At 35.5% G+C, this 21,931-nt stretch overlaps 4 protein-coding genes across 7 annotated transcripts in view; 1 reads left to right on the forward strand and 3 right to left on the reverse strand.

The window, feature by feature from the left end:
• The window catches only part of LOC108738136 (E3 ubiquitin-protein ligase MIB1), a 235,024-nt gene extending 218,411 nt beyond the window's left edge, over window positions 1–16,613 (reverse strand). For 2 of the 3 annotated variants that reach the window (XM_025974204.1, XM_018471390.2), the window contains exons 1-4: window positions 14,793–14,912; window positions 14,096–14,735; window positions 13,673–14,034; window positions 12,998–13,609 (exon numbers count right to left, since the gene is read on the reverse strand). In XM_025974204.1, the coding sequence (XP_025829989.1) occupies window positions 12,998–13,609; window positions 13,673–14,034; window positions 14,096–14,735; window positions 14,793–14,912 (1,734 nt within the window). Of the gene's footprint in view, window positions 1–12,997; window positions 13,610–13,672; window positions 14,035–14,095; window positions 14,736–14,792; window positions 15,048–16,554 lie in introns of those variants that run through there. The other variant, XM_025974201.1, reaches the window with a different exon arrangement.
• On the reverse strand, window positions 15,325–17,079 carry LOC108738138. Of its 2 annotated transcripts, XM_018471393.2 has the most exons (3): window positions 16,839–17,079; window positions 16,559–16,780; window positions 15,538–15,617 (listed from the first exon to the last, which is right to left on the reverse strand). In XM_018471393.2, the coding sequence occupies exons 1-3, from the start codon at window positions 16,959–16,961 to the stop codon at window positions 15,561–15,563; spliced, it is 402 nt and encodes a 133-aa protein (XP_018326895.1). In that variant the 5' UTR covers window positions 16,962–17,079; the 3' UTR covers window positions 15,538–15,560. The 2 variants fall into 2 exon arrangements, with proteins under 2 accessions (XP_018326893.1, XP_018326895.1); XM_018471391.1 differs by having other exon boundaries at window positions 15,325–16,780.
• Window positions 17,080–17,213: 134 nt separating this feature from the next.
• On the forward strand, window positions 17,214–17,963 carry LOC108738140 (protein transport protein Sec61 subunit beta). The gene is made up of 3 exons (XM_018471398.2): window positions 17,214–17,343; window positions 17,402–17,595; window positions 17,740–17,963. Exons 1-3 carry the CDS (start codon window positions 17,341–17,343, stop codon window positions 17,825–17,827), a joined length of 285 nt encoding a protein of 94 aa, XP_018326900.1. The 5' UTR covers window positions 17,214–17,340; the 3' UTR covers window positions 17,828–17,963.
• A 686-nt stretch (window positions 17,964–18,649) lies between these two features.
• On the reverse strand, window positions 18,650–21,743 carry LOC108738139 (cilia- and flagella-associated protein 251). The gene is made up of 5 exons (XM_018471397.2): window positions 21,589–21,743; window positions 21,033–21,113; window positions 20,765–20,885; window positions 20,196–20,407; window positions 18,650–19,706 (listed from the first exon to the last, which is right to left on the reverse strand). Exons 1-5 carry the CDS (start codon window positions 21,643–21,645, stop codon window positions 19,542–19,544), a joined length of 636 nt encoding a protein of 211 aa, XP_018326899.1. The 5' UTR covers window positions 21,646–21,743; the 3' UTR covers window positions 18,650–19,541.
• Between the last annotated feature and the right edge of the window lie 188 nt (window positions 21,744–21,931).

Here is a 21,931-nt window from a genome sequence, read left to right on the forward strand (position 1 = left end):
GGTACGTATACGGAGTGATAGTTTCCACTACGAACGTGGAGTCTTCATGGAGGCGCTGGTGAAGTTGTGGATATTAAAAGATGCAGTAGACAAGTTGAATAAAGACAAAAGGAATTCCTTACTCACTGAGTAACAAGATACTTACAATAATGATAGGCAGGACTCAATAATTTCATCATTAATATGGTGTAACGTTTTTGTAAATCGTCACGGCGCAGTGACGTACTTCGCGCTAGAGAACGTCGCGGCGCAAGTTCGAGTCCGCGCCGCAAAATTTCATCCCCAAAATCACCTTATCGAAAGTAATTCCCACTGATATATTCGGCCGTTACTTTAACTCAACATTTTTATAAATGACACTTCTCGGGACGCAGCGACGCGACTGGTGTGTATATGTAGATATGTGTGTGTGTGCCAGCTCTCAAGTCCTATCACATTTTTCCTTACTACCCTCTAAGACCAAAAGCACCACCGCCACAACAGCGTGTGCATACACATATGTGTGCAAGGATGAAATTTACCCTTCTTAAATCCTGCTTTTCCGGAATCGTTCCAGAAAACTTTACACGTTCCTCAGAATTTAAAAAACCCTATTACGAATAAATAACAGATTTGACGAATAATAAAAACCGCAGTGTACATTTGGCGTGATGATAAAATTGAACGCGTCGGAACCAATCAAAAAAATTACTTAGATATATAAACAAAATCAAAAAATAGTTAATATTTCTGAGTTTAGATACGTCAACGAATTTAATTTTGGTACGTTAACATGAAGGTGTCGAGTTCAGAAAACAAAAAAAGAAAATGAAGATGAAAGAAGTCACGGGAGTCGCAGCAGGAAAAATAAAAAGTTGCGACGGGAAACCATTAAAAGTGCAAGGGCTTGCAAGAAATGCATTTTCAGTTCAGTTTAAGAAGTTGAATATGACAAATAAAAGCTCAAGGGCCCGCGTTGCGCCCGTCGCATTCCGTCCCATTCATCCTATTTACATTAGACGGAAATAATTATTTTTGATAAAATCGTCGACACCGGAAAACGAGAGTGAGAGAAAAATTACGCGTGTGAGAGAGACGCAGGTCAAACGCGAGCATGTACAAAACCACGAACCCAAACAAAATCACGTTCTAAACGTCGCAGCTGTCACGGAAAACTTACTTTCAAACAGTATCAAAGTGAAAAATGTCACAAGTTCATACGACAAAAAGAAGTAAGTACTTAAAAGCTTAACAGGGCTAATTATTAATCCTGATCCAAAATAAATTCGTAATATTTAAAAAAAAGACGAAAAATTGAATATAACTTCGTGCCAGGCTGTAGGTAATATTTGCAACTTTCTAACAAGATAACAGCTGTATAACGCGCTTTATGGAGCATAGCAGTATCGGATTACAAAACCTAATGGTGTACTTTCCGTACTTGCGAGCCACGGAATGAGAAAACTTCCTCTCTCCAGTCTATTATCTGCTCTGCGGACCATGTACTCACTACTACTATTACTGCCACCACCCACCACTGCTCGCTTTTCCACCCTTTCTGTTCGTCGATTTAAAATACAACAGCAACAATAACGTAACACGCCAGCCGCGACCTGTAAATGACACCATCTTCCAATTGAAAGACCTCGAGAAGAATTCTTGGAAAAAAAAACACTCAAAAATCATTCCTTGATTCACCACAACTCAAAATGCTTCACTTTAACTTTTATCACAAAATATCCTCCAGATCCTGAAAAAAATGATGAAGATCCCTAATCTTCCCTTACCATTAGCACTGTTCCTTAGATAATCTCTCCATATTAAAGAGTGTACAAATCCAGAAAAACAAACACAAACTTTTGTCCGGGAATTGTGTAAAAACTTTCTCCGATGAGTTCAAAAATTCAAATACCACACGGTACTATTTCTATTGAAATATCACAACCATTTTATTAATATCAGAAACGTAATCTATAGAATGATATGTTTTTGATTTTGTTGGTTTAAGATCAATAATTTTCGATGTCTACAGTTTTAAATTTAAGTCAAAGTAATAGGCCAATATAAAATCCTAGGTACTGACAATTACATGTCACATCATATTTGGATCGTTACGTAAAAAAATTGTGTTGGAGGAAATATGTCGTCGAGAAGATGGGGGCTGACGTAAGCCGAAACGGAGTCATATATTAAAGGGAAACTCGTTTAGTGTGTCGGTCTAATAAAAAAGGACGCCATAGCCGGGACAGTTTTATAGAGCATGGCCGACGTAAACCGCATTTGGATGAAAAGGAATGAGAAGATGCGCGCTTGTCTATAAATTTCCCCGACGACACAGGCACACACATGCTCGCCACACGGCAGGACTCCACTCCACTCCACTCGGATCCGGGATTTGTGATGATGGAGTCGAGAAATAAAATTAAATGAAAACACACAAGAACACTCGATAAGTCGAAAGCTGGACCATAACTACAAAAGACTTTAGCGGGACCACCGGATTTATTTCTACTACTCTGCTAACTTCCACCGAGAAGTTTCTCCTAAACGTATAACAAATATGTCCTTTCAACCTGCAAGGACTTCTGACCATAAACCTTTTTAACTTCCTTTGAAGGACGACGAGAAACAGGCGAATCGTGTCGTTTCGGCCCACATCACGGTTGTTTTATTTTTATTTTCTAGCTACACAAGAAGACAGTATATACGAAGACTATTCTCTAGAGGACTCCAGGGAATAACCCCATACTGCACCTCATAATCGAGACGTCCTTGTAAAAGTGTTAAGGACATTTTACTACCTACTCAAAAAGTTGTGAATATGACTATAATTAGATTAAAATTTTAGACCAAATAGGAGCTCAACGCTTTCACAACCGAGAACTTCGGTTTTATCAAAAATTTACGAAAAAAAAAAAACATATTCATTCTATAGCATCTTTCAAAGGGGAAAATAAATATTATGCTGATATATTTTTGTACGTATTGACTGCGAAATGAAATACATCCAATTATAATCCCATCTTGGCTTTCTGTATAAGATAAGCCACCCGGTTAGTTGATACCCACGATAGGTATAAATCCAACTCGAAGCCACAAATAATTCAGTTCGACGTGTTGATTTACCGACCCCTTCTTCCCCTTTATATATGGAAACCAATAAATGTTTTTCCACTGGATCTCGTTCGAAAGAGAACAAATTATTAAAGGATAGGATGGCGCGACAAAAGCAATAACTCACGTTCGGATGATTCTCGCCTCACAAAGAAAAATATGACCGAACGTAATACCTCTAATTGCAAAATACACAAAAAGAAAAACAAGTTGAAATCACATACAGCAAAACTCGGTTATAACGTACCGCACGGGGCCGTAAATTTCGATACGTTCTATCAGAAGTTCATTAAAAAAGACCAATCATGTATTACGTCGGAAAACTAGAACGGGACGTCAATAAAAGAGAAAAGAAATAAGATGGTAGGACACCGTTTAAGACATTCAGGGTTAGTTATAGAATACTATATATGTTGTTACACCCCCACTGAGAGATGACAACAGCAACAAATTAACCTGAGGTAGTTTATTGTACTAAAAAAAAAATGAATTTTTACATTACTAGGGTAAGTCGGGGAGTAAAGAGTGGAAGACAATGACTAGGTATTGTTAGATTCGAAATAATTGGAGCACACCACAAAATAACACGAAATTACAATCATTGTTACATCTATTACAAAATCAATTAATTAAGAACGATAAAGATTTGATGTTATATCATCATCATCATCATCATCATCATCATCATAGGGCCGTCAGTCCTAAGACTGGTTGGACACGCACCTCCACTCTTTCCTATCCTGAGCTAAACTTCGCATTTCCCTGCTAAACTAGAACAGCCCACATCCTTAACTATTTGCGAACAGTACCTAATCTAATCTAGGTCTACCTCAACCCCTCCTAACTCCTGTTTCTGCCTCTCATATGTCTCTGACTAGACCTTCATGCCTGAGAAGGTGTCCTACTAACCTATCTCGCCTATTCATAGAGTTCTCTGTTCTCCTATTCCTTCTAATACCTCTTCATTTCTAACCTTCTCTACCCACGATATCCTCATCATCCGCCTATAACACCACATTTCGAACGCTTCTAACCTTTTCTTTTCCGCCGCTCCCACTGTCCATGTTTCGCACCCGTACAACGCCGTGCTCCAAACATACACCTTTAACAACCTTTTTCGAATTTCTAAATTAACCGTTCGCGAGCATAGAAGTGACTTCTTTTTATTAAAGGCGACACGACCCTGCGCTATCCTCTGCTTTATATCCCTACTACTCCTTCCATCCTCACTTATCTGACTTCCTAGGTATCTAAAATCAGCCACTTCTTCTAATTTTTCGTCTCCTATCTTTATATTCGCTCTTTCCCTACTTTTTCTTCCCTTGCATACCAGTATTTTTGTTTTACTTTTATTTATTTTCATACTGTAATGTTTTGTCAATACCGCTTCCATTTTATTTAAAACTATCTCTAGTTCCTCCTTGCTAGATGCAATTCTGCTACATCATCTGCAAATCTAAGCATACTAATCTTTTGCCCTTGCACATCTATCCCTATAGTTCTACTGTCTTTAATGATGTTGATGGCGTCTTCGATGTATAGATTAAAAAGTAGCGGTGCGTGTGCATCCCTGTCTGACTCCCTTCCTAATATTTACTGCTCTACGTTGCATCCCTAGTTCTATAACTGCTTGTTGCTCTTTATACAAACTAAGTATCGCTCTTCTATCTTTATAGCTCATCCCTACGTTTTTACATTTTTACATTGATGTTACAATGAATTACTTATTAGAAATCTTAATGTTGACTTGTGTTATCCTTTAATTTTGATCATGTGTTGCTAATTGCCCTACTTTCGTTTATATCTAATATATTATTACTGTTGTAGTTAAGATTGGGCCGTAATCTTTTGAGTAATTTCTCCGATTTGTTTGGCCGATAAAACGTTATAGGAAGAAGGGCTTAGACGGGTTCTTGCCCTGTCTATTGGGCCAATTCCCTATCGTAAACCCCGGGCATTTATCTTGTTTTTCGCAATATTTTATGGTGCAGTAGAACACCAGTTAATGCCACCGCCCCGCTGTGGAAAAGACGCCAGCAACTACTGCTGCCACTGTGGAGGGTGTAAATTGAATCAATATTAGCGTTGGAATTATGACAGAAGCTGGTGAGATATCTACGCGGCATGGCAAAAAGCCGAAGAAAGAATTGTCGTAAAAAAACGCCATAACTAGCGACAATGGGACAAGTTTTGCACTAAAAACTCGACCAACTTTATTTTATCCTGGCAACTCTTCACGTATTATATTATTCATCTTAATAATATGACTGGGAGATCACACTTTACTTTAAAGTGAGTAATTCAGCAGTTTCAGGCAACATTGTAGTTTTTTAGTTAAAACTCAATATCAACGTAACAATAACATTGTTTTGCTCTTTTGATATTCGTATTCATAACATTTACATGATGGGCTAGGCGTTACGGTGCATTTGAAAGAAAAGACAATGCAATTCTAAAACGAATTAAAAGAAATTGTAAAGAATGTGTAATATTACTTCCAATACTTAAATTTATACTGTTACGCTTAAATTGAAAACGGTGTCTTGACCATTTATGTTGCGTCGGTAATTGGTTAATTATTTATTTTAATTACCCGATTCTAATGTAATTTAATTATTTTAGCGTGACTGGGGGTCAGGTACTAAAATTATACGAGGGCAAGTTTTAAAAAACAATAAGAACTTTATTAGATATAAAATGAAAAAGAGAATCGAATTGAATATTTACAAGAAGGATCATTCCCTGTAGATGTAGATCAATACACAAAAAATATAAGTCTGGTTTACTTACATTGACAGGAGCGTCGCAACCATCATCGCCCAGGTGGTAGTGTCACCAACACACAGAATTTGCCACCTAGTACTCTTTTTAAGGGTAGACTTTATCCCTTCGCGTTCCGGAATCGACTCAAAGTAATTTATGTGGTGTTATTTAATTTAAATGTGTAAGGAAGAAAAAAGGGTAACACGCAGTCAGAAAAAAGTCTACCCTTAAAAAGAGTACTAAGTGGCAAATTCTGTGTGTTGGTGACACTACCCCCTGGGCGATGATGGTTGCGACGCTCCTGTCAATGTAAGTAAACCAGACTTATATTTTTTGTGTATTGATCTACATCTACAGGGAATGATCCTTCTTGTAAATATTCAATTCGATTCTCTTTTTCATTTTATATCTAATAAAGTTCTTATTGTTTTTTAAAACTTGCCCTCGTATAATTTTAGTACCTGACCCCCAGTCACGCTAAAATAATTAAATTACATTAGAATCGGGTAATTAAAATAAATAATTAACCAATTACCGACACAGCATAAATACACCCTTAGGGACGAACAGATACAGATCCGTTACAGGTAGATAATGAAAACATCAAAAATTTACGTCTTTGGTTTCAATTATTGCCGGTTTAGATTTAACTGATCGTTAGTGTTTAGTAATTACTACGACGACGAATTAATTCTCACGAAGACGTCATAAAACCGATGCCGTTTTATACACGATCTTGTATGTGTGTGTGTGTCGACTCGTAGGACACATACATACGTGTGAGCTTCTGAAAGCGTATTTGTATGCTTCAGCTTTCCTTATACCATAACGATTACAATAACGGCGTCTTCATTTCTACTAATTCAAGGGGTTCGAAAACGTTACATTTGATTGTAACTTTTAACTGTTATTACAATAGCCGCCTTTGGTTTCCAAGTGCCATGTAAGTAGCTTAACTGTATCATTTAATATGCCTACTTTAGCACGATAAACCCAATGCGAATGAGAACTAATCCAATCCAAAGTGCATATACCAATACAACCGACTATCTTATATCACATTTTGTGTGTTCAATGCCGTACTGTTGCCATTACTTTTTCGATTGGTTCGTACCCTCATCACCTAAAAACTCGGCCTAAAATATTGCACTCTTTTCGAAAAGTAAAGCGAAAATCGTAATGGGTTTTCGATAAGACAGTACGGCGCGAAAAAGGAAAACTGGGTCATAGGTCAAAAACGAATTTCATGTTAAAAGTCTAAGCTACACAATATGCCCAAAAAGAATAGACCCTCAGGTATCGTAAATTCTTCGTAAGTTCTTCCCCCTATCAGTCGAGCTCGAAACTGTTAGAAACATTTCTCGAGTAGTCGAAATTCACGTTTGTGAACAATTTGTTTAATATTTGTGTTAAAAATTGAAAAATTAAATTTAAAGGAATTGTTTGTAAATACGTATGCAACACATCGTACACTTCAGCATAAGAAACTGCTGATACTAACTACGTAATACTACTTTGCCATGTGCTGACAGCACTCATAATTTTTTTTTATATATAATATTCAAAAGGAAATACATACAAGAAAAACGCCCTATTTTTGGCTGGTATCGTAGCAGCTAAGTTAGTATCCCTCAAAAAAACTAATAACTAATAAAGGACTACAATATTGTATCCATGTAAGTATTTTTCAATCATTTTATCATATGCATACATGTAAACCTAAAGCTTTCTAGTAGAATGCTCTTTCATTCAAAGGCCATGTTTAATAAAAACCGAAGTTCCGAAACAATATTCGCAAATGTAGCCCGGGGCCATCAAAATAACAAAAAAAAAAAGAAGAACCGTTCCAATGCAGAACATTGTTTGCGCGATGCTTTTGATGTGCACAATAGATAGATAACTACTTAATATTTACAATATGTCACAAATGTGGCATCATCGAAAGTTTGTGATACCTACACAGTATGAAGCAAAAGGGAACAGTTTCATACTTGTAGTGCATGTTTTTACAATTTCAATTCGATGATAAACATAAGAAAGCTTTTATAAAAGCTCAAAAAAAGAAAAAAGACTTTGAAATAGAAATTTCTTTGTCCTTTTTCCAGTGATTTTCAAATTTTTGGACTGTAAAATTAATCATTATTATTATAGATCATTAGCAGAGAATTGACATATTCCTACACGTTGATCGAGTCGATGCCGGCGTCTGTCGGCGTCGTTTGCGTTAATTTTAAAGTGCAAAGCGTCGGACCCAGCCGACCAACTATTAACTGTGGTTATGTATGTATGTACGTACGTACGTACAGTAACAACAAAGTCCTCGACGGAAGTAATAATAATTGCCTACATTTGGATACGTGCCGGGAGCGTCTTTTGCCGTTTAATTGGGGGATGGGACGGTACCCACAGTGGTGTATTCAGTGAGATCCGCGCCATTAATTAGCATACACCAAGAGCGACGCCGACCAGGACGTCGCAACGGTCGGCATCGGGTCGCGACTACCCCGTTACAAGAGATGGAAAACCAAAGTAATCACAACATAAATAAATAAAGACTACTAATAAAACCTTCTTCGATTTGTTTTAGCAACCAACTCCCTACTAATAGGCATGACACCTAAACAAATACAGTGAAGTTAGCTTATAATACCGACAAATCGCAATAGTTATTCTTTGTTTTGATCACTACCTTCACCTTTAATTGTAAGTCTCATTTATAGCAAAATTAAAGTCCTGTGAGGGGCAAATCAAAATATCGTTTCCGATTCATGATATCGGTCAAGTCATGGTCCGGTCAGTCATGTAAAATATAATATATTCATACTACAATAACGGTTAAGTCACAGTCTACTCAATTAACCGTGATATTTCTCTCCAACGATATTTAATCTGACCGTGACTTAAACATGCCTTGACCAACAGTATGAATCGATCTGAAACGATATTTAAGCCCGATTTATGAAATCTGTGAAGCCATGGTCAAGTCACGGCCCGGCCAGTCATTTAAAATATTACATACATTTCATATGGCAGTATTCATACCACAAATAACGATTAAGTCACGGTCTAATCTGACCGGGACTGGGTCGTAACTTATCCATGACTTAGCCAATAGTACGAATCAGTCTAAAGCCAGATTTAAGCCTGATTGTTGCTATCGGTCAACTGATGGTCCCGCCACTGTCAAGTAAAATATTATAGCAAATATTTCATATAGCACTGTTCATACTACAAGAAAGGGTCAAGTCACGGTTCAGTCAATTAATCGTGGTATTTCTCTCTAACGATGCTTTGATCTGACCATGACTGGATCATAACTTGTCGCGACTTAATCGATAGTATTAATGAGGCTTTTTTTAGTGAATTAAGCAGGATTCATACTATCGGTTAAGTCACGATCCAGTCACGGTAAATATTATAGTACCCATTTTGTAAACTTTGATGTAACCGTGACTGGGCCGTGACTTATCCATGACATGACCAATAGTACGAATCAGTCTAAAGCCAGATTTAAGCCTAATTGTTGCTATCGGTCAACTGATGGTCCGGCCACTGTCAAGTAAAATATTATAGCAAATATTTCATATAGCACTGTTCATACTACCAGAAAGGGTCAAGTCACGGTTCAGTCAATTAATAGTGGTATTTCTCTCGAACGATACTTTGATCTGACCGTAACTGGATCGTGACTTGGTCGCGACTTAATCGATAATATAAATCAGGCTTTTTGTAGTGAATTAAACAGGATTCATACTATCGGTTAAGTCACGATCCAGATTTTGTATACATTGATGTGACCGTGACTGGGCCGTGACTTAACCGGTAGTATAAATTAGGGCTTAATATGTCGCTCTAGGCGGAACGAAATTTACGATATTACATATGCATATTTGCTTATATACTTCGATAACAGATGCATCCGTATATATGCGCTTATGTGCATATTTATGTACCCACATACAACAAAACAGGACATCTACTGTCTGATATAATTCCCGATCATGAATACAAGCTCATGAATAGACGACAGAGCCATTAGCCATGTACAAGAAAGACATGCCGAGAAATGTCGATTGTCGTGTGCAGAATGTTCGAAACCAAACAGCTTGCACCCCCGGCCAACGTCTCCCAGTCCCACTTACACACATGCAAACAGATTCGTCGTTGTCGATATTGTTGTTGTTGTTGTCATTATCGGAATGTCTCGTCTTAGGCACGAATTAAATACCCAACGATCTTCTATTGTTCCCCCCTCGTCTTTTGTGCACTATCAGAGAACGTACGTCGCGTTGTTGACATGTCATGCATGTAATTCGGAGTATGAACCCGTTCCAAAAGCGCGTGGAAATTCTGGGGAATGCCTCTTGTTCTTGTTCCGGCGAATCAGCCGGAGATAAAGAACAAGAGGGGGAAGTGGCGAAACGTCACGTGAAATTAACGACTAATAGCAATAATAATGGCAACGCTAAACGGCCCCAATAATATTAAATATTAACGTAGTTTTATCATAAAATTAAAGGAATAAAAATTATGTACAAACGTACAATCACAGTTCTTTCGCACAACATCCCATACGAACTTGCTATCCCACCTGTATAATAAATTTCACCCCCCCCCCCAAAACTTTGATCCTTTACAATGAAAGTAGAAACGTTTTTAAGCCTATTTTATCTCATGTTACAACTGTGCTATACTATTATAGAAGTTTTGTGACAAGCTAACAGATCTGTACAAGTCTCACACCCTCTAACCACAGGGGTTCTGTACCCCCACAACAGTATTACCTGCAGAAAAGTAATACAGAAGTTTTTCCATACTTTTATTAATTTCAGTACGAAAACAAAAAGTACCCAAACATAATAAAAAGTAAACAAATATAAATTCTTTCCTTAACTGGCGACCATAAACATGGCAATAAAATTTTTAAAAAAAGTCAACAAGATTATAAAAACTTTTTCTTAATATCAGCATGATCCCTTGTCACTTCAAAAGTGACTCCATAATAACCGTACTACATATAACACAGGCAAGGGCTTTTAAGCGTCCGTCGCGTCGACCCCCTTTCGTCCAACCTACCCCCCTCCCGCCCCCCTTCCGCGAACAAGTTTCGACGTTCCCTCAACGACGACGTCGACGACGCAACGCTGACAGTAATTGATCGACGTTCTTGTTACTTTACAAAAGCGAAAAGTTAAATCCGTTATAGTTCGCGAGTTTAAGATAATTATCCATCAATCTGTCGGCTCGGGCCAAAAACCACTTTAAGAAAACTCCGGAAAAGCTCCGGCGACGCGACTCTTCGCAACATGCAAAGCGATCCGAGAGATCGAAGCTGGCGCGCGGAGCGTCGGGACGCGTACGCCTCGCGACGTCACGGAACCGAGGAAAAAACTTAACTCATCAACGCGTTTCGCGCAATTTCACCGGCGAAAAACTCACGGATCGGTGTCGTGTTACATGAAATTGAAAAAGTGTTACATGACGTAGCACTTTTTCACAGGGAGGAAAAAAATAAGAAAAATTTAAACCAATACGCATTTTACTGAAGTGTTTTCTTATAAAAGCTGTATTAAACACCCCATTGCACAATCTCTCCGTCTAATGCAGTGTTTCTCAAAGTGGGGGTCGCGGAAAACACTTGGGGTCGCAGAAAAATTGACGACAATTCAATAAAAACATTGCCCAAAATATAATACTTTCTCCAAACATGTAACTATGATAATGTATAAATTCTTATTGATACTAACAATAAATGTATTTTTAATCAAAAATTGTGAGTATTTCAATGCAATTAAACTCCTTTTGAATTTCAGACCCCCCGCCATGTTTTTCTACACCTACCTGTTCTTTCGGAGAGGTCCTCTAAAATATTTAAAATAAAGTCCCAGACCAAAAACTTATTAAAAACACTGATCTAATGTAATAATTTCAACGAAAATAATTAATATTGAAGAATAATTGATTTCATTACGACAACAGTAGTACCTACATACATATACACATACGTAGAACATCAATTATAAAATATTTCGACGCGAATAATAAAATGAAAGTAAAGTAATGTACTCACTTGCAAGATTATCGCACAACATATTATAATATTACTTTTCGCTTAATTAGAAAACAATAATTATACTTTAATTGAATTTTTGTTACAATAATCTAAAATGGACACCTATACGCCACCTAAAGGTGTTATTCTGATACAACTAAATTCGCTTTCGTTCCTACTAGCGCCATCAGTACTCAATTGTTAATACCATTAATTTAAATTGTCACTTTTGTGACAGTCACATGTTTAGTTTAGCTATTGGCCACCAGATGCTTTAAAGATAATAATTTAAACTCAAAAATTTTCAAATTCAAAGTTAATAATTACTAAAATAATAAAAAAACATTAAACAAATTTACATATCCTTCGTAATGCGCATAATAATCGCTTTCATTTCAGAATGAAATATTTTCTCTCTTTTTTAAAGTAACGTGAAAAACGCCTTACAGAGATTTTATTAACGATAATGGTGAAAACATAAAAACCAACACGACATTATTTATTATCGTTTGAATTACCATTCAACTCCTTCCTGTCGCATAATTCTTACCAGCGTGGCGTATTTAAAACACCTAATTTTCATAATAGTAATTAACATGTAACGCCTACAAATCACTTTGATAAATACCTCCATCGATTTAAAATGCATACTATAATAAAAAAAAAACGCCGCAAATTTATTGCCAATATTCTTCCAGACCCAAATTAATTAAATTATACTGAAAGAATTACTCCCCACAACATCCAAACACAAATTTACAAGAATAGCAAAATATAGACCAAAGAAGAAAGGTTCTGCTCTTGTTTGAAATGCATTATAAAGTGCTACATAACTGTTTAACTGTTAATTAATTGTTGTAAAAGTACTGCTTCGAAATAAATAATAGAATTTGTTTTGATTTCTTTGAAGATAAATAATTAAGAACAAAAATTAACTCTCCAACTAACATCAAAAACATCACATACAAACCCCTTTTATGTAATCATTGTAAACTTTTCTTTCCTATTATTTTTCCAAAATTTACATTCTCAATTACAGTAAGCCAAACCTTTTCTTTTTTGGTAAAGAAGCTTTATAAAAAGACTTACCTGTAGACTTGGATGGCAACCAAGGTCCAACAACATCTTGACGACCCCGACATGTCCTTTATTGACACCAATATGTAACGCAGTCTGTCTTCGTTTATTTCTGGCATTCAAATCAGCCCCCGCATGTGCCAACACTTCCATAACAGCAGATTCGTCTCCGAAAGCAGCATGATGCACAGCTCTATCGCCGTCTTTGTCTTCAATTTCAACATCGGCGTTATGTCTCAGCAGGATGGCAATGACCTCCAGGTGCCCATTTTGACTGGCAGCCTGAAGTGCGGTGTGTCCAGCAAAAACGCCGTTAACATCAGGCCCTCCACCAACCGATGAAGCTGCATTGCTCTGTTTGAGGACTTCTTCGACCTTTTGGGCATCTCCATTAGCAGCTGATTTCACCAGCTCTTCATTAACGTCTCCAGACACGTGAGTCTCGAAGAGCTTCTTCAATAAGGCGCTAAGACGCTCGCCGCTGGTGGTGCCGTGCATTGTGCCATCTTTGCTAGCAACTTTGGTCACTGCCAAGGGATTATAGGTCCATGTGGTATTACACACCTCGACTTTAAGGTCGTTATCGTTATATATCTGCTGGATATGCCCGATTTTACCTAATGTCTAAAGAGAAAATAAAACTCTTATGTTAAATTCAAAAAAATTAAAAAATTTTCATTTTCTTACTGATGCCATTCCATCAGCCCACTCTCCATGGCCTCTCTGTAACATTTTGATTCGTTCGAGATCGGAGCATATTTGGACGACATCCCCAACGGCAAACTGTTGCTGAGGAGTCTCGTTGTATCCCTCGACTGAAGAAGGAGATGCTACTTTTGTTAAGACGGCGGGATTAAATGTCCACCTGTTGCCACTATTGTAAGCCACCACGATATCGTGGTCTTCATCAATGCCGACCACGGTGCCTGTGTTACTCAAACATTCAAACATGCCATCAATCCAACCCCCGTGACCGTGCTGGAGAGACTGGACAATCTCCAGATCCAAATCTACATTTACTTGATCACCAATTTTTAAACCTGGAGGTCCTAATTAACAACAGAAGCCCTTAGAACTTATTTAATTACCTTTGATAAAGTGTTTCTTTACCTGTACGTCCAGATCCTTGTTCACCCAGACAAGGCAGGTGGTCCCGATATACTGTATGACCTTTTGCATCATTAACAACTTTTAAATCAGCCATTCCTTCGAATCCCACTCTGTAGAGATTTTTAGAGCCATTGTCCCAGACCACGTAAGCGGCTGAACGTGGACTTGCCGCTGACCAATCCTGGACCTCTTGCACTTTTCCCCTTCGACCGTTACCACCATCTTGGTCTTCCCATTGCCAGTCTACACCCCGAACAACGCGAGCTCCTGGGAAGATTCCACGAACTGCAATCTTTTTACTTTTACGACGCGTCTCAAGGAAGACTCTCTCACTCCCAGGAGTGGCAATACGATAAAACCTATGTCTTAGTTGGTGTTTATCACCATGATAGCATGAGGAGCACAGGTCATAATTCCCACACTCAGCACATTTCCAACGAATCCCAAATATAGGTTGTTGACGGCAAGTATCACACATTGTGCCTTCGTGCTTGACACCTGTAGGAGCACTATCTAAAATCCTCAAATCATACTGGCCAGAACAACGATAGTTGGCTGCAGTTCCATTATCCCAAACAATGATTACTTCGTCAGGCGACTCAAAATTACGAACGGTACCTACGTGACCCTCGCCACCATCCTAAATTGAAAATTCCATTTAACAATAATCAAAATATTTTTAATGATAAGTCCTAACCTGTTTACCCCATTTCCAATCAGGACCTCTAATTACACGGGCTCCGACACCTTCCATCATTACCCTTGAGGTTCTTTGAACCCCCGTGGTGCCCACCCCTGTTGCATTAGCTATTTCCATTGTTTAATTATCTATCAATCTTAACTTTATCGCTTTATTAACAATACTTTTTCTAGTAGAAAAACTTTCTTGAATCGGCCAGTTTCGGAAAGCACATCTTTGAGATCGGTAGCTTTCGGACGGCAATCAGTGGAACTAAATTTAAAAGAATTTTATATATTTTCGCGCTACCGCATCTTTTTTTTATTTTACTTATTTAAATCATTTTCATGAAATTAAGGGATGAAAATATTGGTCATTTAAGGTCATTATCTTTAAAACTTAAATCTAATTTTTAATTAACGTGTAAGTTATTTTTTATAAAGGAACTGAAGGACCAATAAATAGGTATTTAATGAAATAAAGTTCTATTTATTTAATAAAAACAAAACAATAATTAATTTAAAACCATCCTTGTCTGTAGCAAAAATATATAAAAGCTTTATAAATATAAACCACAAACAATTCTGATAAAACTCAGAACTTGAACAATATACACATATAAAACATGAATATAGATCAAAAAATCAAATAATTTCAACAAAAGTACCATTATGTGAATACATAAAAACAGTTTGCACGTTTTCCATCTAATGCCTTAATTTACTTTTATGAGCTTTGAGATACCCTTGACTTTTAAAGCGTCTATTACACACTTCGCATAAAAAGCTACGAAAAAGGAATTGCTTTTTCAGTTGAGGATTTATAAAAGGATTTCCTCTTGTTCTACAACGGATATTATCGGGTGAAAACATTTTATTCATTTTACGACCACTTGTTAAAGACGAATATGAAAGCGTTAGAGAAGACAATAAAGAGTTACATGTACTTTTACTGGACGGTAAATTTGTTTTATCCATTTCTAATAAATTTATATTTCGGGTAATTGTTTCTAATTTCGAAACTGGACTCAGACTTTCAGGATCGCCTATTTTTTCTTGTTTAAAATTAATTGAAGGACTACAATTCGAACTCTCATCATAACAAGCTTGTACTAAATCTGATGTAAAAGAGAACTCATCAGATTCACTACCACATTCAGTTTCTCTTTTAATAATTGTCGTTTCATTGTCATCATAACATGCCTGCACCAGATTGGAAGTAAATGAAAAATCATTTAAATCACATTCACTATCATTTTCGATTTCTGATTTAACTGTAATTTCAGGCTCTACAATAATTAACTCTTCTTTACATTGAACTAAATTATTTTCAGTCTTAATAGTATCACAACATTCATCAACACACTTTTCAAACATACTCTCATCCTCACTGCTATCAAAATCAAAACCATCTCTAAGATGTATAACTGTATTTCGGTAATCACTAAAATGATCAAAAAAGAATGTGTTAGTGAATCTTTTAAGTTTCTCTAAAGGAGTCAGATCACAGCTGTTGCAAATGCTTTTGGCATTTTTTATATCATATCCATAATCAAACTCTTTCATAAACCGAATGAGATTTCCTAAATTACTTTTTCTATTTGTACTTTTAAATTTTAAATCGTGACGATTATGTAAATGAGTTGTTGAGAGTGGAGAAGTGGTTGACATTAAATTATCACAAAGTTTAGTCAAACCATTAATGTGAACGTTTTCCACTACTTGATCCTCATTAATCTTTGATAATAATTTTCTTAATAAAGAACATCTCTCATCTTTACCTACTCTTTTTCTTTTGACCTTCTGGGAGGGGGGCAACGTTACTAGAGATTCACAATTAACAAACTTATCAGCATCCAGGTTCTCACATCCCCGTAAAAGTTCAGTAAGGTGATGCTGCAAAATTGTGGTAGATTTTTTACACATGGAATGAAACTGATATGATATTCGTAATTTTTGAATGCATGATGTGCATATTTTTGTTGAGAGACTCTCTTCACTAATAACCTGTGACAGAAAATCAATATGGCATCTTTTTATTATAATAAACAACTTGTTTTATTACCATTTGGGTACATGTCTTCAGTTTTTCACTAAGTTTTATGGAATCGTAGTCTAAAGATTCTATGTCGAGTAACTTTCTGTCTGTTTGTATACAAATCCTACAAAACTTGACCAAATAATACATTATAAGGATATTTTTTTTACATTAAAAATATCAATCAAACATATCATGTGTCAGGATCGTCACAAATGTCACCTGTCAACAATGATCAACCTGAAAGAAAAGCATGACCTAAATTAAGAAAACAAATAACTAGACAACCAACATTACATAACAAACTTTTGTGTCATCAAACTAAACTTTCTTAAACAGAATCGTAATGTTTTGATGACGTTTGTCGACGTGTCAGAATTTAGTAAAATACGAGGCAGTTTTTGGAAGGGGAAGAAAAAGTTTATTGAAAGGCAGTTCATTCCACGTTGCTCGTTTCATTTCCATTCTGTTATTATAGACCACCTTATTGAAGAAAAATTACCATTACTGTTATTAAGAAAAAGCAAACATGGTAAGTGTATAAGTTAGGTTAGTTCCAGGCGCAGCTTTATTTTATTTCTTTTCTAAAGCCTGCTTCACCAAGTTCTACGAATGTGGGTTCATCTGGAAGATCACCCTCCAAAGTTGTTGCCCCTAGAAGTGGAGGTGGTACTGTAAAACAACGTAAAACTACAACAACTACAGCTGCCAGAAGCCGAAACACAGGTGCTGGTTCTGGAGGCATGTGGAGGTTCTACACTGATGATTCTCCAGGTATCAAAGTGTAAGTAGCACTAGTTTTCATAATAATATGTACAATAGTTTTTATCAGCTTACTAGCATTGCTACATAACTTGCTAATTGGTAATGTTACTTTTATTTTAGTATAATAGTATAGTAGAATCTGTAGAGGTATTATTCCTTTCAGGGGCCCAGTACCAGTCCTTGTGATGTCTCTACTATTTATTGCTTCTGTATTTATGTTACACATCTGGGGAAAATATACTAGATCCTAATGTTAATAAATATCATTCCATTTTTAAGTAAATATATATTTATAAGCTCTATTGGGATACTTTATACAACTTAATTGTAAGATTAATAATTTTATACAGGTATAAGTTAATTCTAATGAACTTGAAGCATTTCTGATTTGTCTTTATCATTAAAAAAAAAGTCATCCATTCATCTCATTATAAAAAAAATGTCTCATCTAAATTTTTCAATAAAATTTTCAATAGCTTTTCCTGTTTAATTTCAATAACCCGTTATAAAAAGGATCATTCCCATATTTTAATAAATGGAGGCTGTTCTGATGGAATTTCACAGACTAATACAATGTGAAAGTAAAGCACTTACCGTACATAGATTTTTGGTTGATATCTAAAGCACCTTATTTTAATTTTTCAGCACTTTAAATAAAATTCTTATTTGGAATGACAAGTGCAGTACTCAACTAGACATTTTATGAAAAGTTTACTAATTAGTATTTATTTAAACTAGTTGAATTATGAATTTTCACTAATTTTGAGTAAAACTAACTCTTATTTCACCTGTTTTCAAGATTTCTTATCACTACAACTGACAGAAAAATTGTTTTGTTACTCTTTTGAACAGTTAATAGATTTAGATTATTTTAAATGTAATATTTTCGCGATTTTAAAAATACAATTTTTTTTAAGAATAAAACACGACTTTAATTTTCTTTCTATTGATCGTTTCAAGATCGTACAGTATTTGTTACATAGACAATCGAGAAGATATATTTTAAAAAATTGAAACTATCTTACCTAACAAGACTTCAATTCAATTCACGTCTAAAAAATAAAACACGTCTCTATAATAATGGCTTTCTATATTAGAATACATCTTACAGTCTACTGTTATTATGCAATACAAAAAAAAATAAAAACCGAAAAAAGCAACGAAACAAATTACAAAAAACTGAAAGTTCTTTTTTTGTTTAGATGTGGACAATAAAGAAAAACCAACGTACTAACTACGTTTGTAATCGTATGTGTATGTATGTGTTTTGAATGTGTATGTGTGTGTGTGATCTAAAGAATCAAAGTGTATTAATAATAATTACAATCACTAATTACTCTTTTTATAATTATTCTAATATACAAACAAATTTCATTCATGTAAGTTACATCCCCAGAATGACACGAAAGTTTAATTTTTCAAATTTACCTCCTAAACTCTAACGATATCTGCTTCAAGATGATAAAAATTATCCATAGATTGTATGCAGGATGTTGTATGTTAAATTACCGTTAATATAAAAATGTACAAAAGAATGGAACTATTTATACTATAATCCAATTTTACAGCATATTAACAGCAATTTCTTTTTCATTCCTTTTTTAAATGTGTAATTAAACCTCCTTAAAATGTATTCTTACCATTTGAATAAAAATGCCACTATAAAACAACAAAAAACTCTTTAAACTTTAGTTGTTTGTACAAGCAAAATGTAAGTCGAACTTATTAAATTTAAATCTCGTAATACGTCGTACCATAAACAATTACATTCGTCCACGAATAACGGGAAAATAAAGAGAAACCGAAAGGAATGAAGGGAAAAACAAAGTCGAAACGCAGACGTACACACGTAGCCAAAAATGGTAAAAGTACACTGTAAACAGAGATATATAGGCGAAAACCTACAGTAAATAGAAATTATTTTTTGTTTTTTGTTTTAACTCTTATTTGATACATACACAACTTTTACTCTGACGGTTTATTCTCGTCTTGTATCGCACTCGTACTTTCTTCACCTCCGGTGCTGCTGCTCTCTTTATTCGCCTCTGACGATTTCTTCTCTTCGGATTTCTCTTCCGTTGATACGGGCGCATCTGCGCTGTCTTCTTTGGCCCCGTTCTCTTGTGTCTCCTGTTAAAACAGGAAAATACAATACATAAATATATGTTCTATACTGCTGTATTATAATCACAACTCTCTCAAAAAACAATTTTAATAATTAGAATACATCATACATCTATAACAAACTAAACCTCCGCTTATGGAAACAAATGTCCCTTGACCTTAAAAATCGATATTACACCGTACTGTTGCGCCATTTCTATGTTTTCCATATATTTGGTACTTTCCCTAGTCATATTAACTAAAGAGATATAATTTTATTCATGGATACTTTTAAATAGACCCACAGTTTGTTGTTAGTTGTTATTTGCATTTTGCAAATTCTAAACTGTTGAGTACAATTTCATTAAATAAAGATATAGTTTGTATATACTAACACAGTGGACAGTAGAGAGACATGGTGGTTATAAAAATATCAAGGAAAAAAGTCGTTGGTTCACACTATTGATTATCCACTGTATTAATGATTACAGTTCATTAACATTCAGGAAAATTTACCTTCGAATCGCTCGTTTGCGCGTTATTGTTTGCGGCCTCTTCTTTTTCTTCGTGTGTGTTATTTTCTACTGGTTTGGCTTCGCTTTTTTCTTCATCCTCTTCTTCTTCTTTTCTTTGTTCTTTTGCTGTATCGGTCAAAGAAGTGTCTTTTTCATCGTGAGAATCTGTATCATTTTCCACAGTTGCATTCTTTTTAGGACGACCACGTGACCCTAAACAAAACAAAGAAACTACCATTTTACAACTTTATCTTCTAATCAGTTCTAAACATAACGTACTAAAGTTTATTTTACTGTCTTGATAAATTTTACCTATAATAAAGTAAAGTTATTATTAATTTACTTTGCATAACGTGTGCATTTAAGAATTATAAGAATATATATATATAATACAGGTTTACAATAAAGAATGTCACATAATATCTAGATACAAATTAACACCTACAAAACTACAAACAAGTTATTTCATTTAACAACTTAATATTACAAAACAAGGTGAACTCGATTACAATTTTTCATTATATAAATAAATACAAGGAAAATACTTAATGAAATTTAAGAGTAACTCACCTTTCTTTGTAGATTCTTTGCGTTCTTTTTTGACAGGAGGTGGGGGTGGTGGTGGTGTTGCAGCAACTCCTCTGGCAGCAGACCTTGTACGTCTCCTACCTTCAACTTCTGGTCCTAATCCCTACATTTAAAAAAAATACCTTACTGGAGTAGTTCCATCAACAAGTAACATTTCAATAAATACTTGTGCACTTAAATTAACAATTTCAATAAAATAAACATGATTGTATATGTAAACAAAGACATGAAATATTCCCATTTTAATTACCTTGATAATAGCTTCGCTTTCCTCACGAGCTCTGTCTAAATTCGAAACTTTTCTCTTTTTTCCTTTCGGACTTTTGTCATTCTAAAACGAAAAAAACGATGAAATTAGGAGAGCATTGAAATTTTAAATCAAGACCATGTTTCCCTCCAAAACGGATAAAAACATTCGTCGTATCATCGACATACGTGAGCAAAATAAACGCTAAACAAGGGGGTCATGTCGTCAAGACGTATGTATTTGATACATTCACACGATTAAAATTATTTTCCGCTTTGGAGGGATTGTTTCATTTATCACACCGAGCTAAGAATAGAAGATAACGTTCCTGAATAAATAAATTAACGTAAATAGAACAAAGCCCAACTTCCAACCACTTTTCATCATTAAAAAATAAGTGAAACATTTCCTCGTCAATTAGACTGTAACGCACAACGCAATGTTGATGGTTCTGTATAGGCACATTCTAAGCGCATCTACCCATTACGTCCACATTGCATCAAACATCGGATTTCACATATCGCTATTTTACGTATCCACAACAACTTTACCCATTTACCTGACTATTTTCGTCAATCACTGAATTATTCGCATTTACTGCTTCTACTTCTGACATTTTCACAGTAAAAGTTTCCACAAAACAACACAAAATGAAACTCGAACACCTCAATAACGTCTTTAAGACCCGGGCCGCTCTGTTTACACAGCACAAATGGCGGCAAGCGTCGGTCACGTGATTACTAGATGGCGTATTATTTGCGCGTTACTTTCCGCGGTTATTTTAAATTCAAATTTAGAGGAGACATTCACCACCATCAAACATCTCTCATATGTATTTCTTCATCTTATTCACATTAAACATAATACAAATATTTCAAAATTTATTTTTAATTATTGCATAC

Source organism: Agrilus planipennis, unplaced genomic scaffold (genome assembly GCF_000699045.2).
Source record: "Agrilus planipennis isolate EAB-ADULT unplaced genomic scaffold, Apla_2.0 scaffold128, whole genome shotgun sequence".
NCBI lineage: Eukaryota > Metazoa > Arthropoda > Insecta > Coleoptera > Buprestidae > Agrilus > Agrilus planipennis.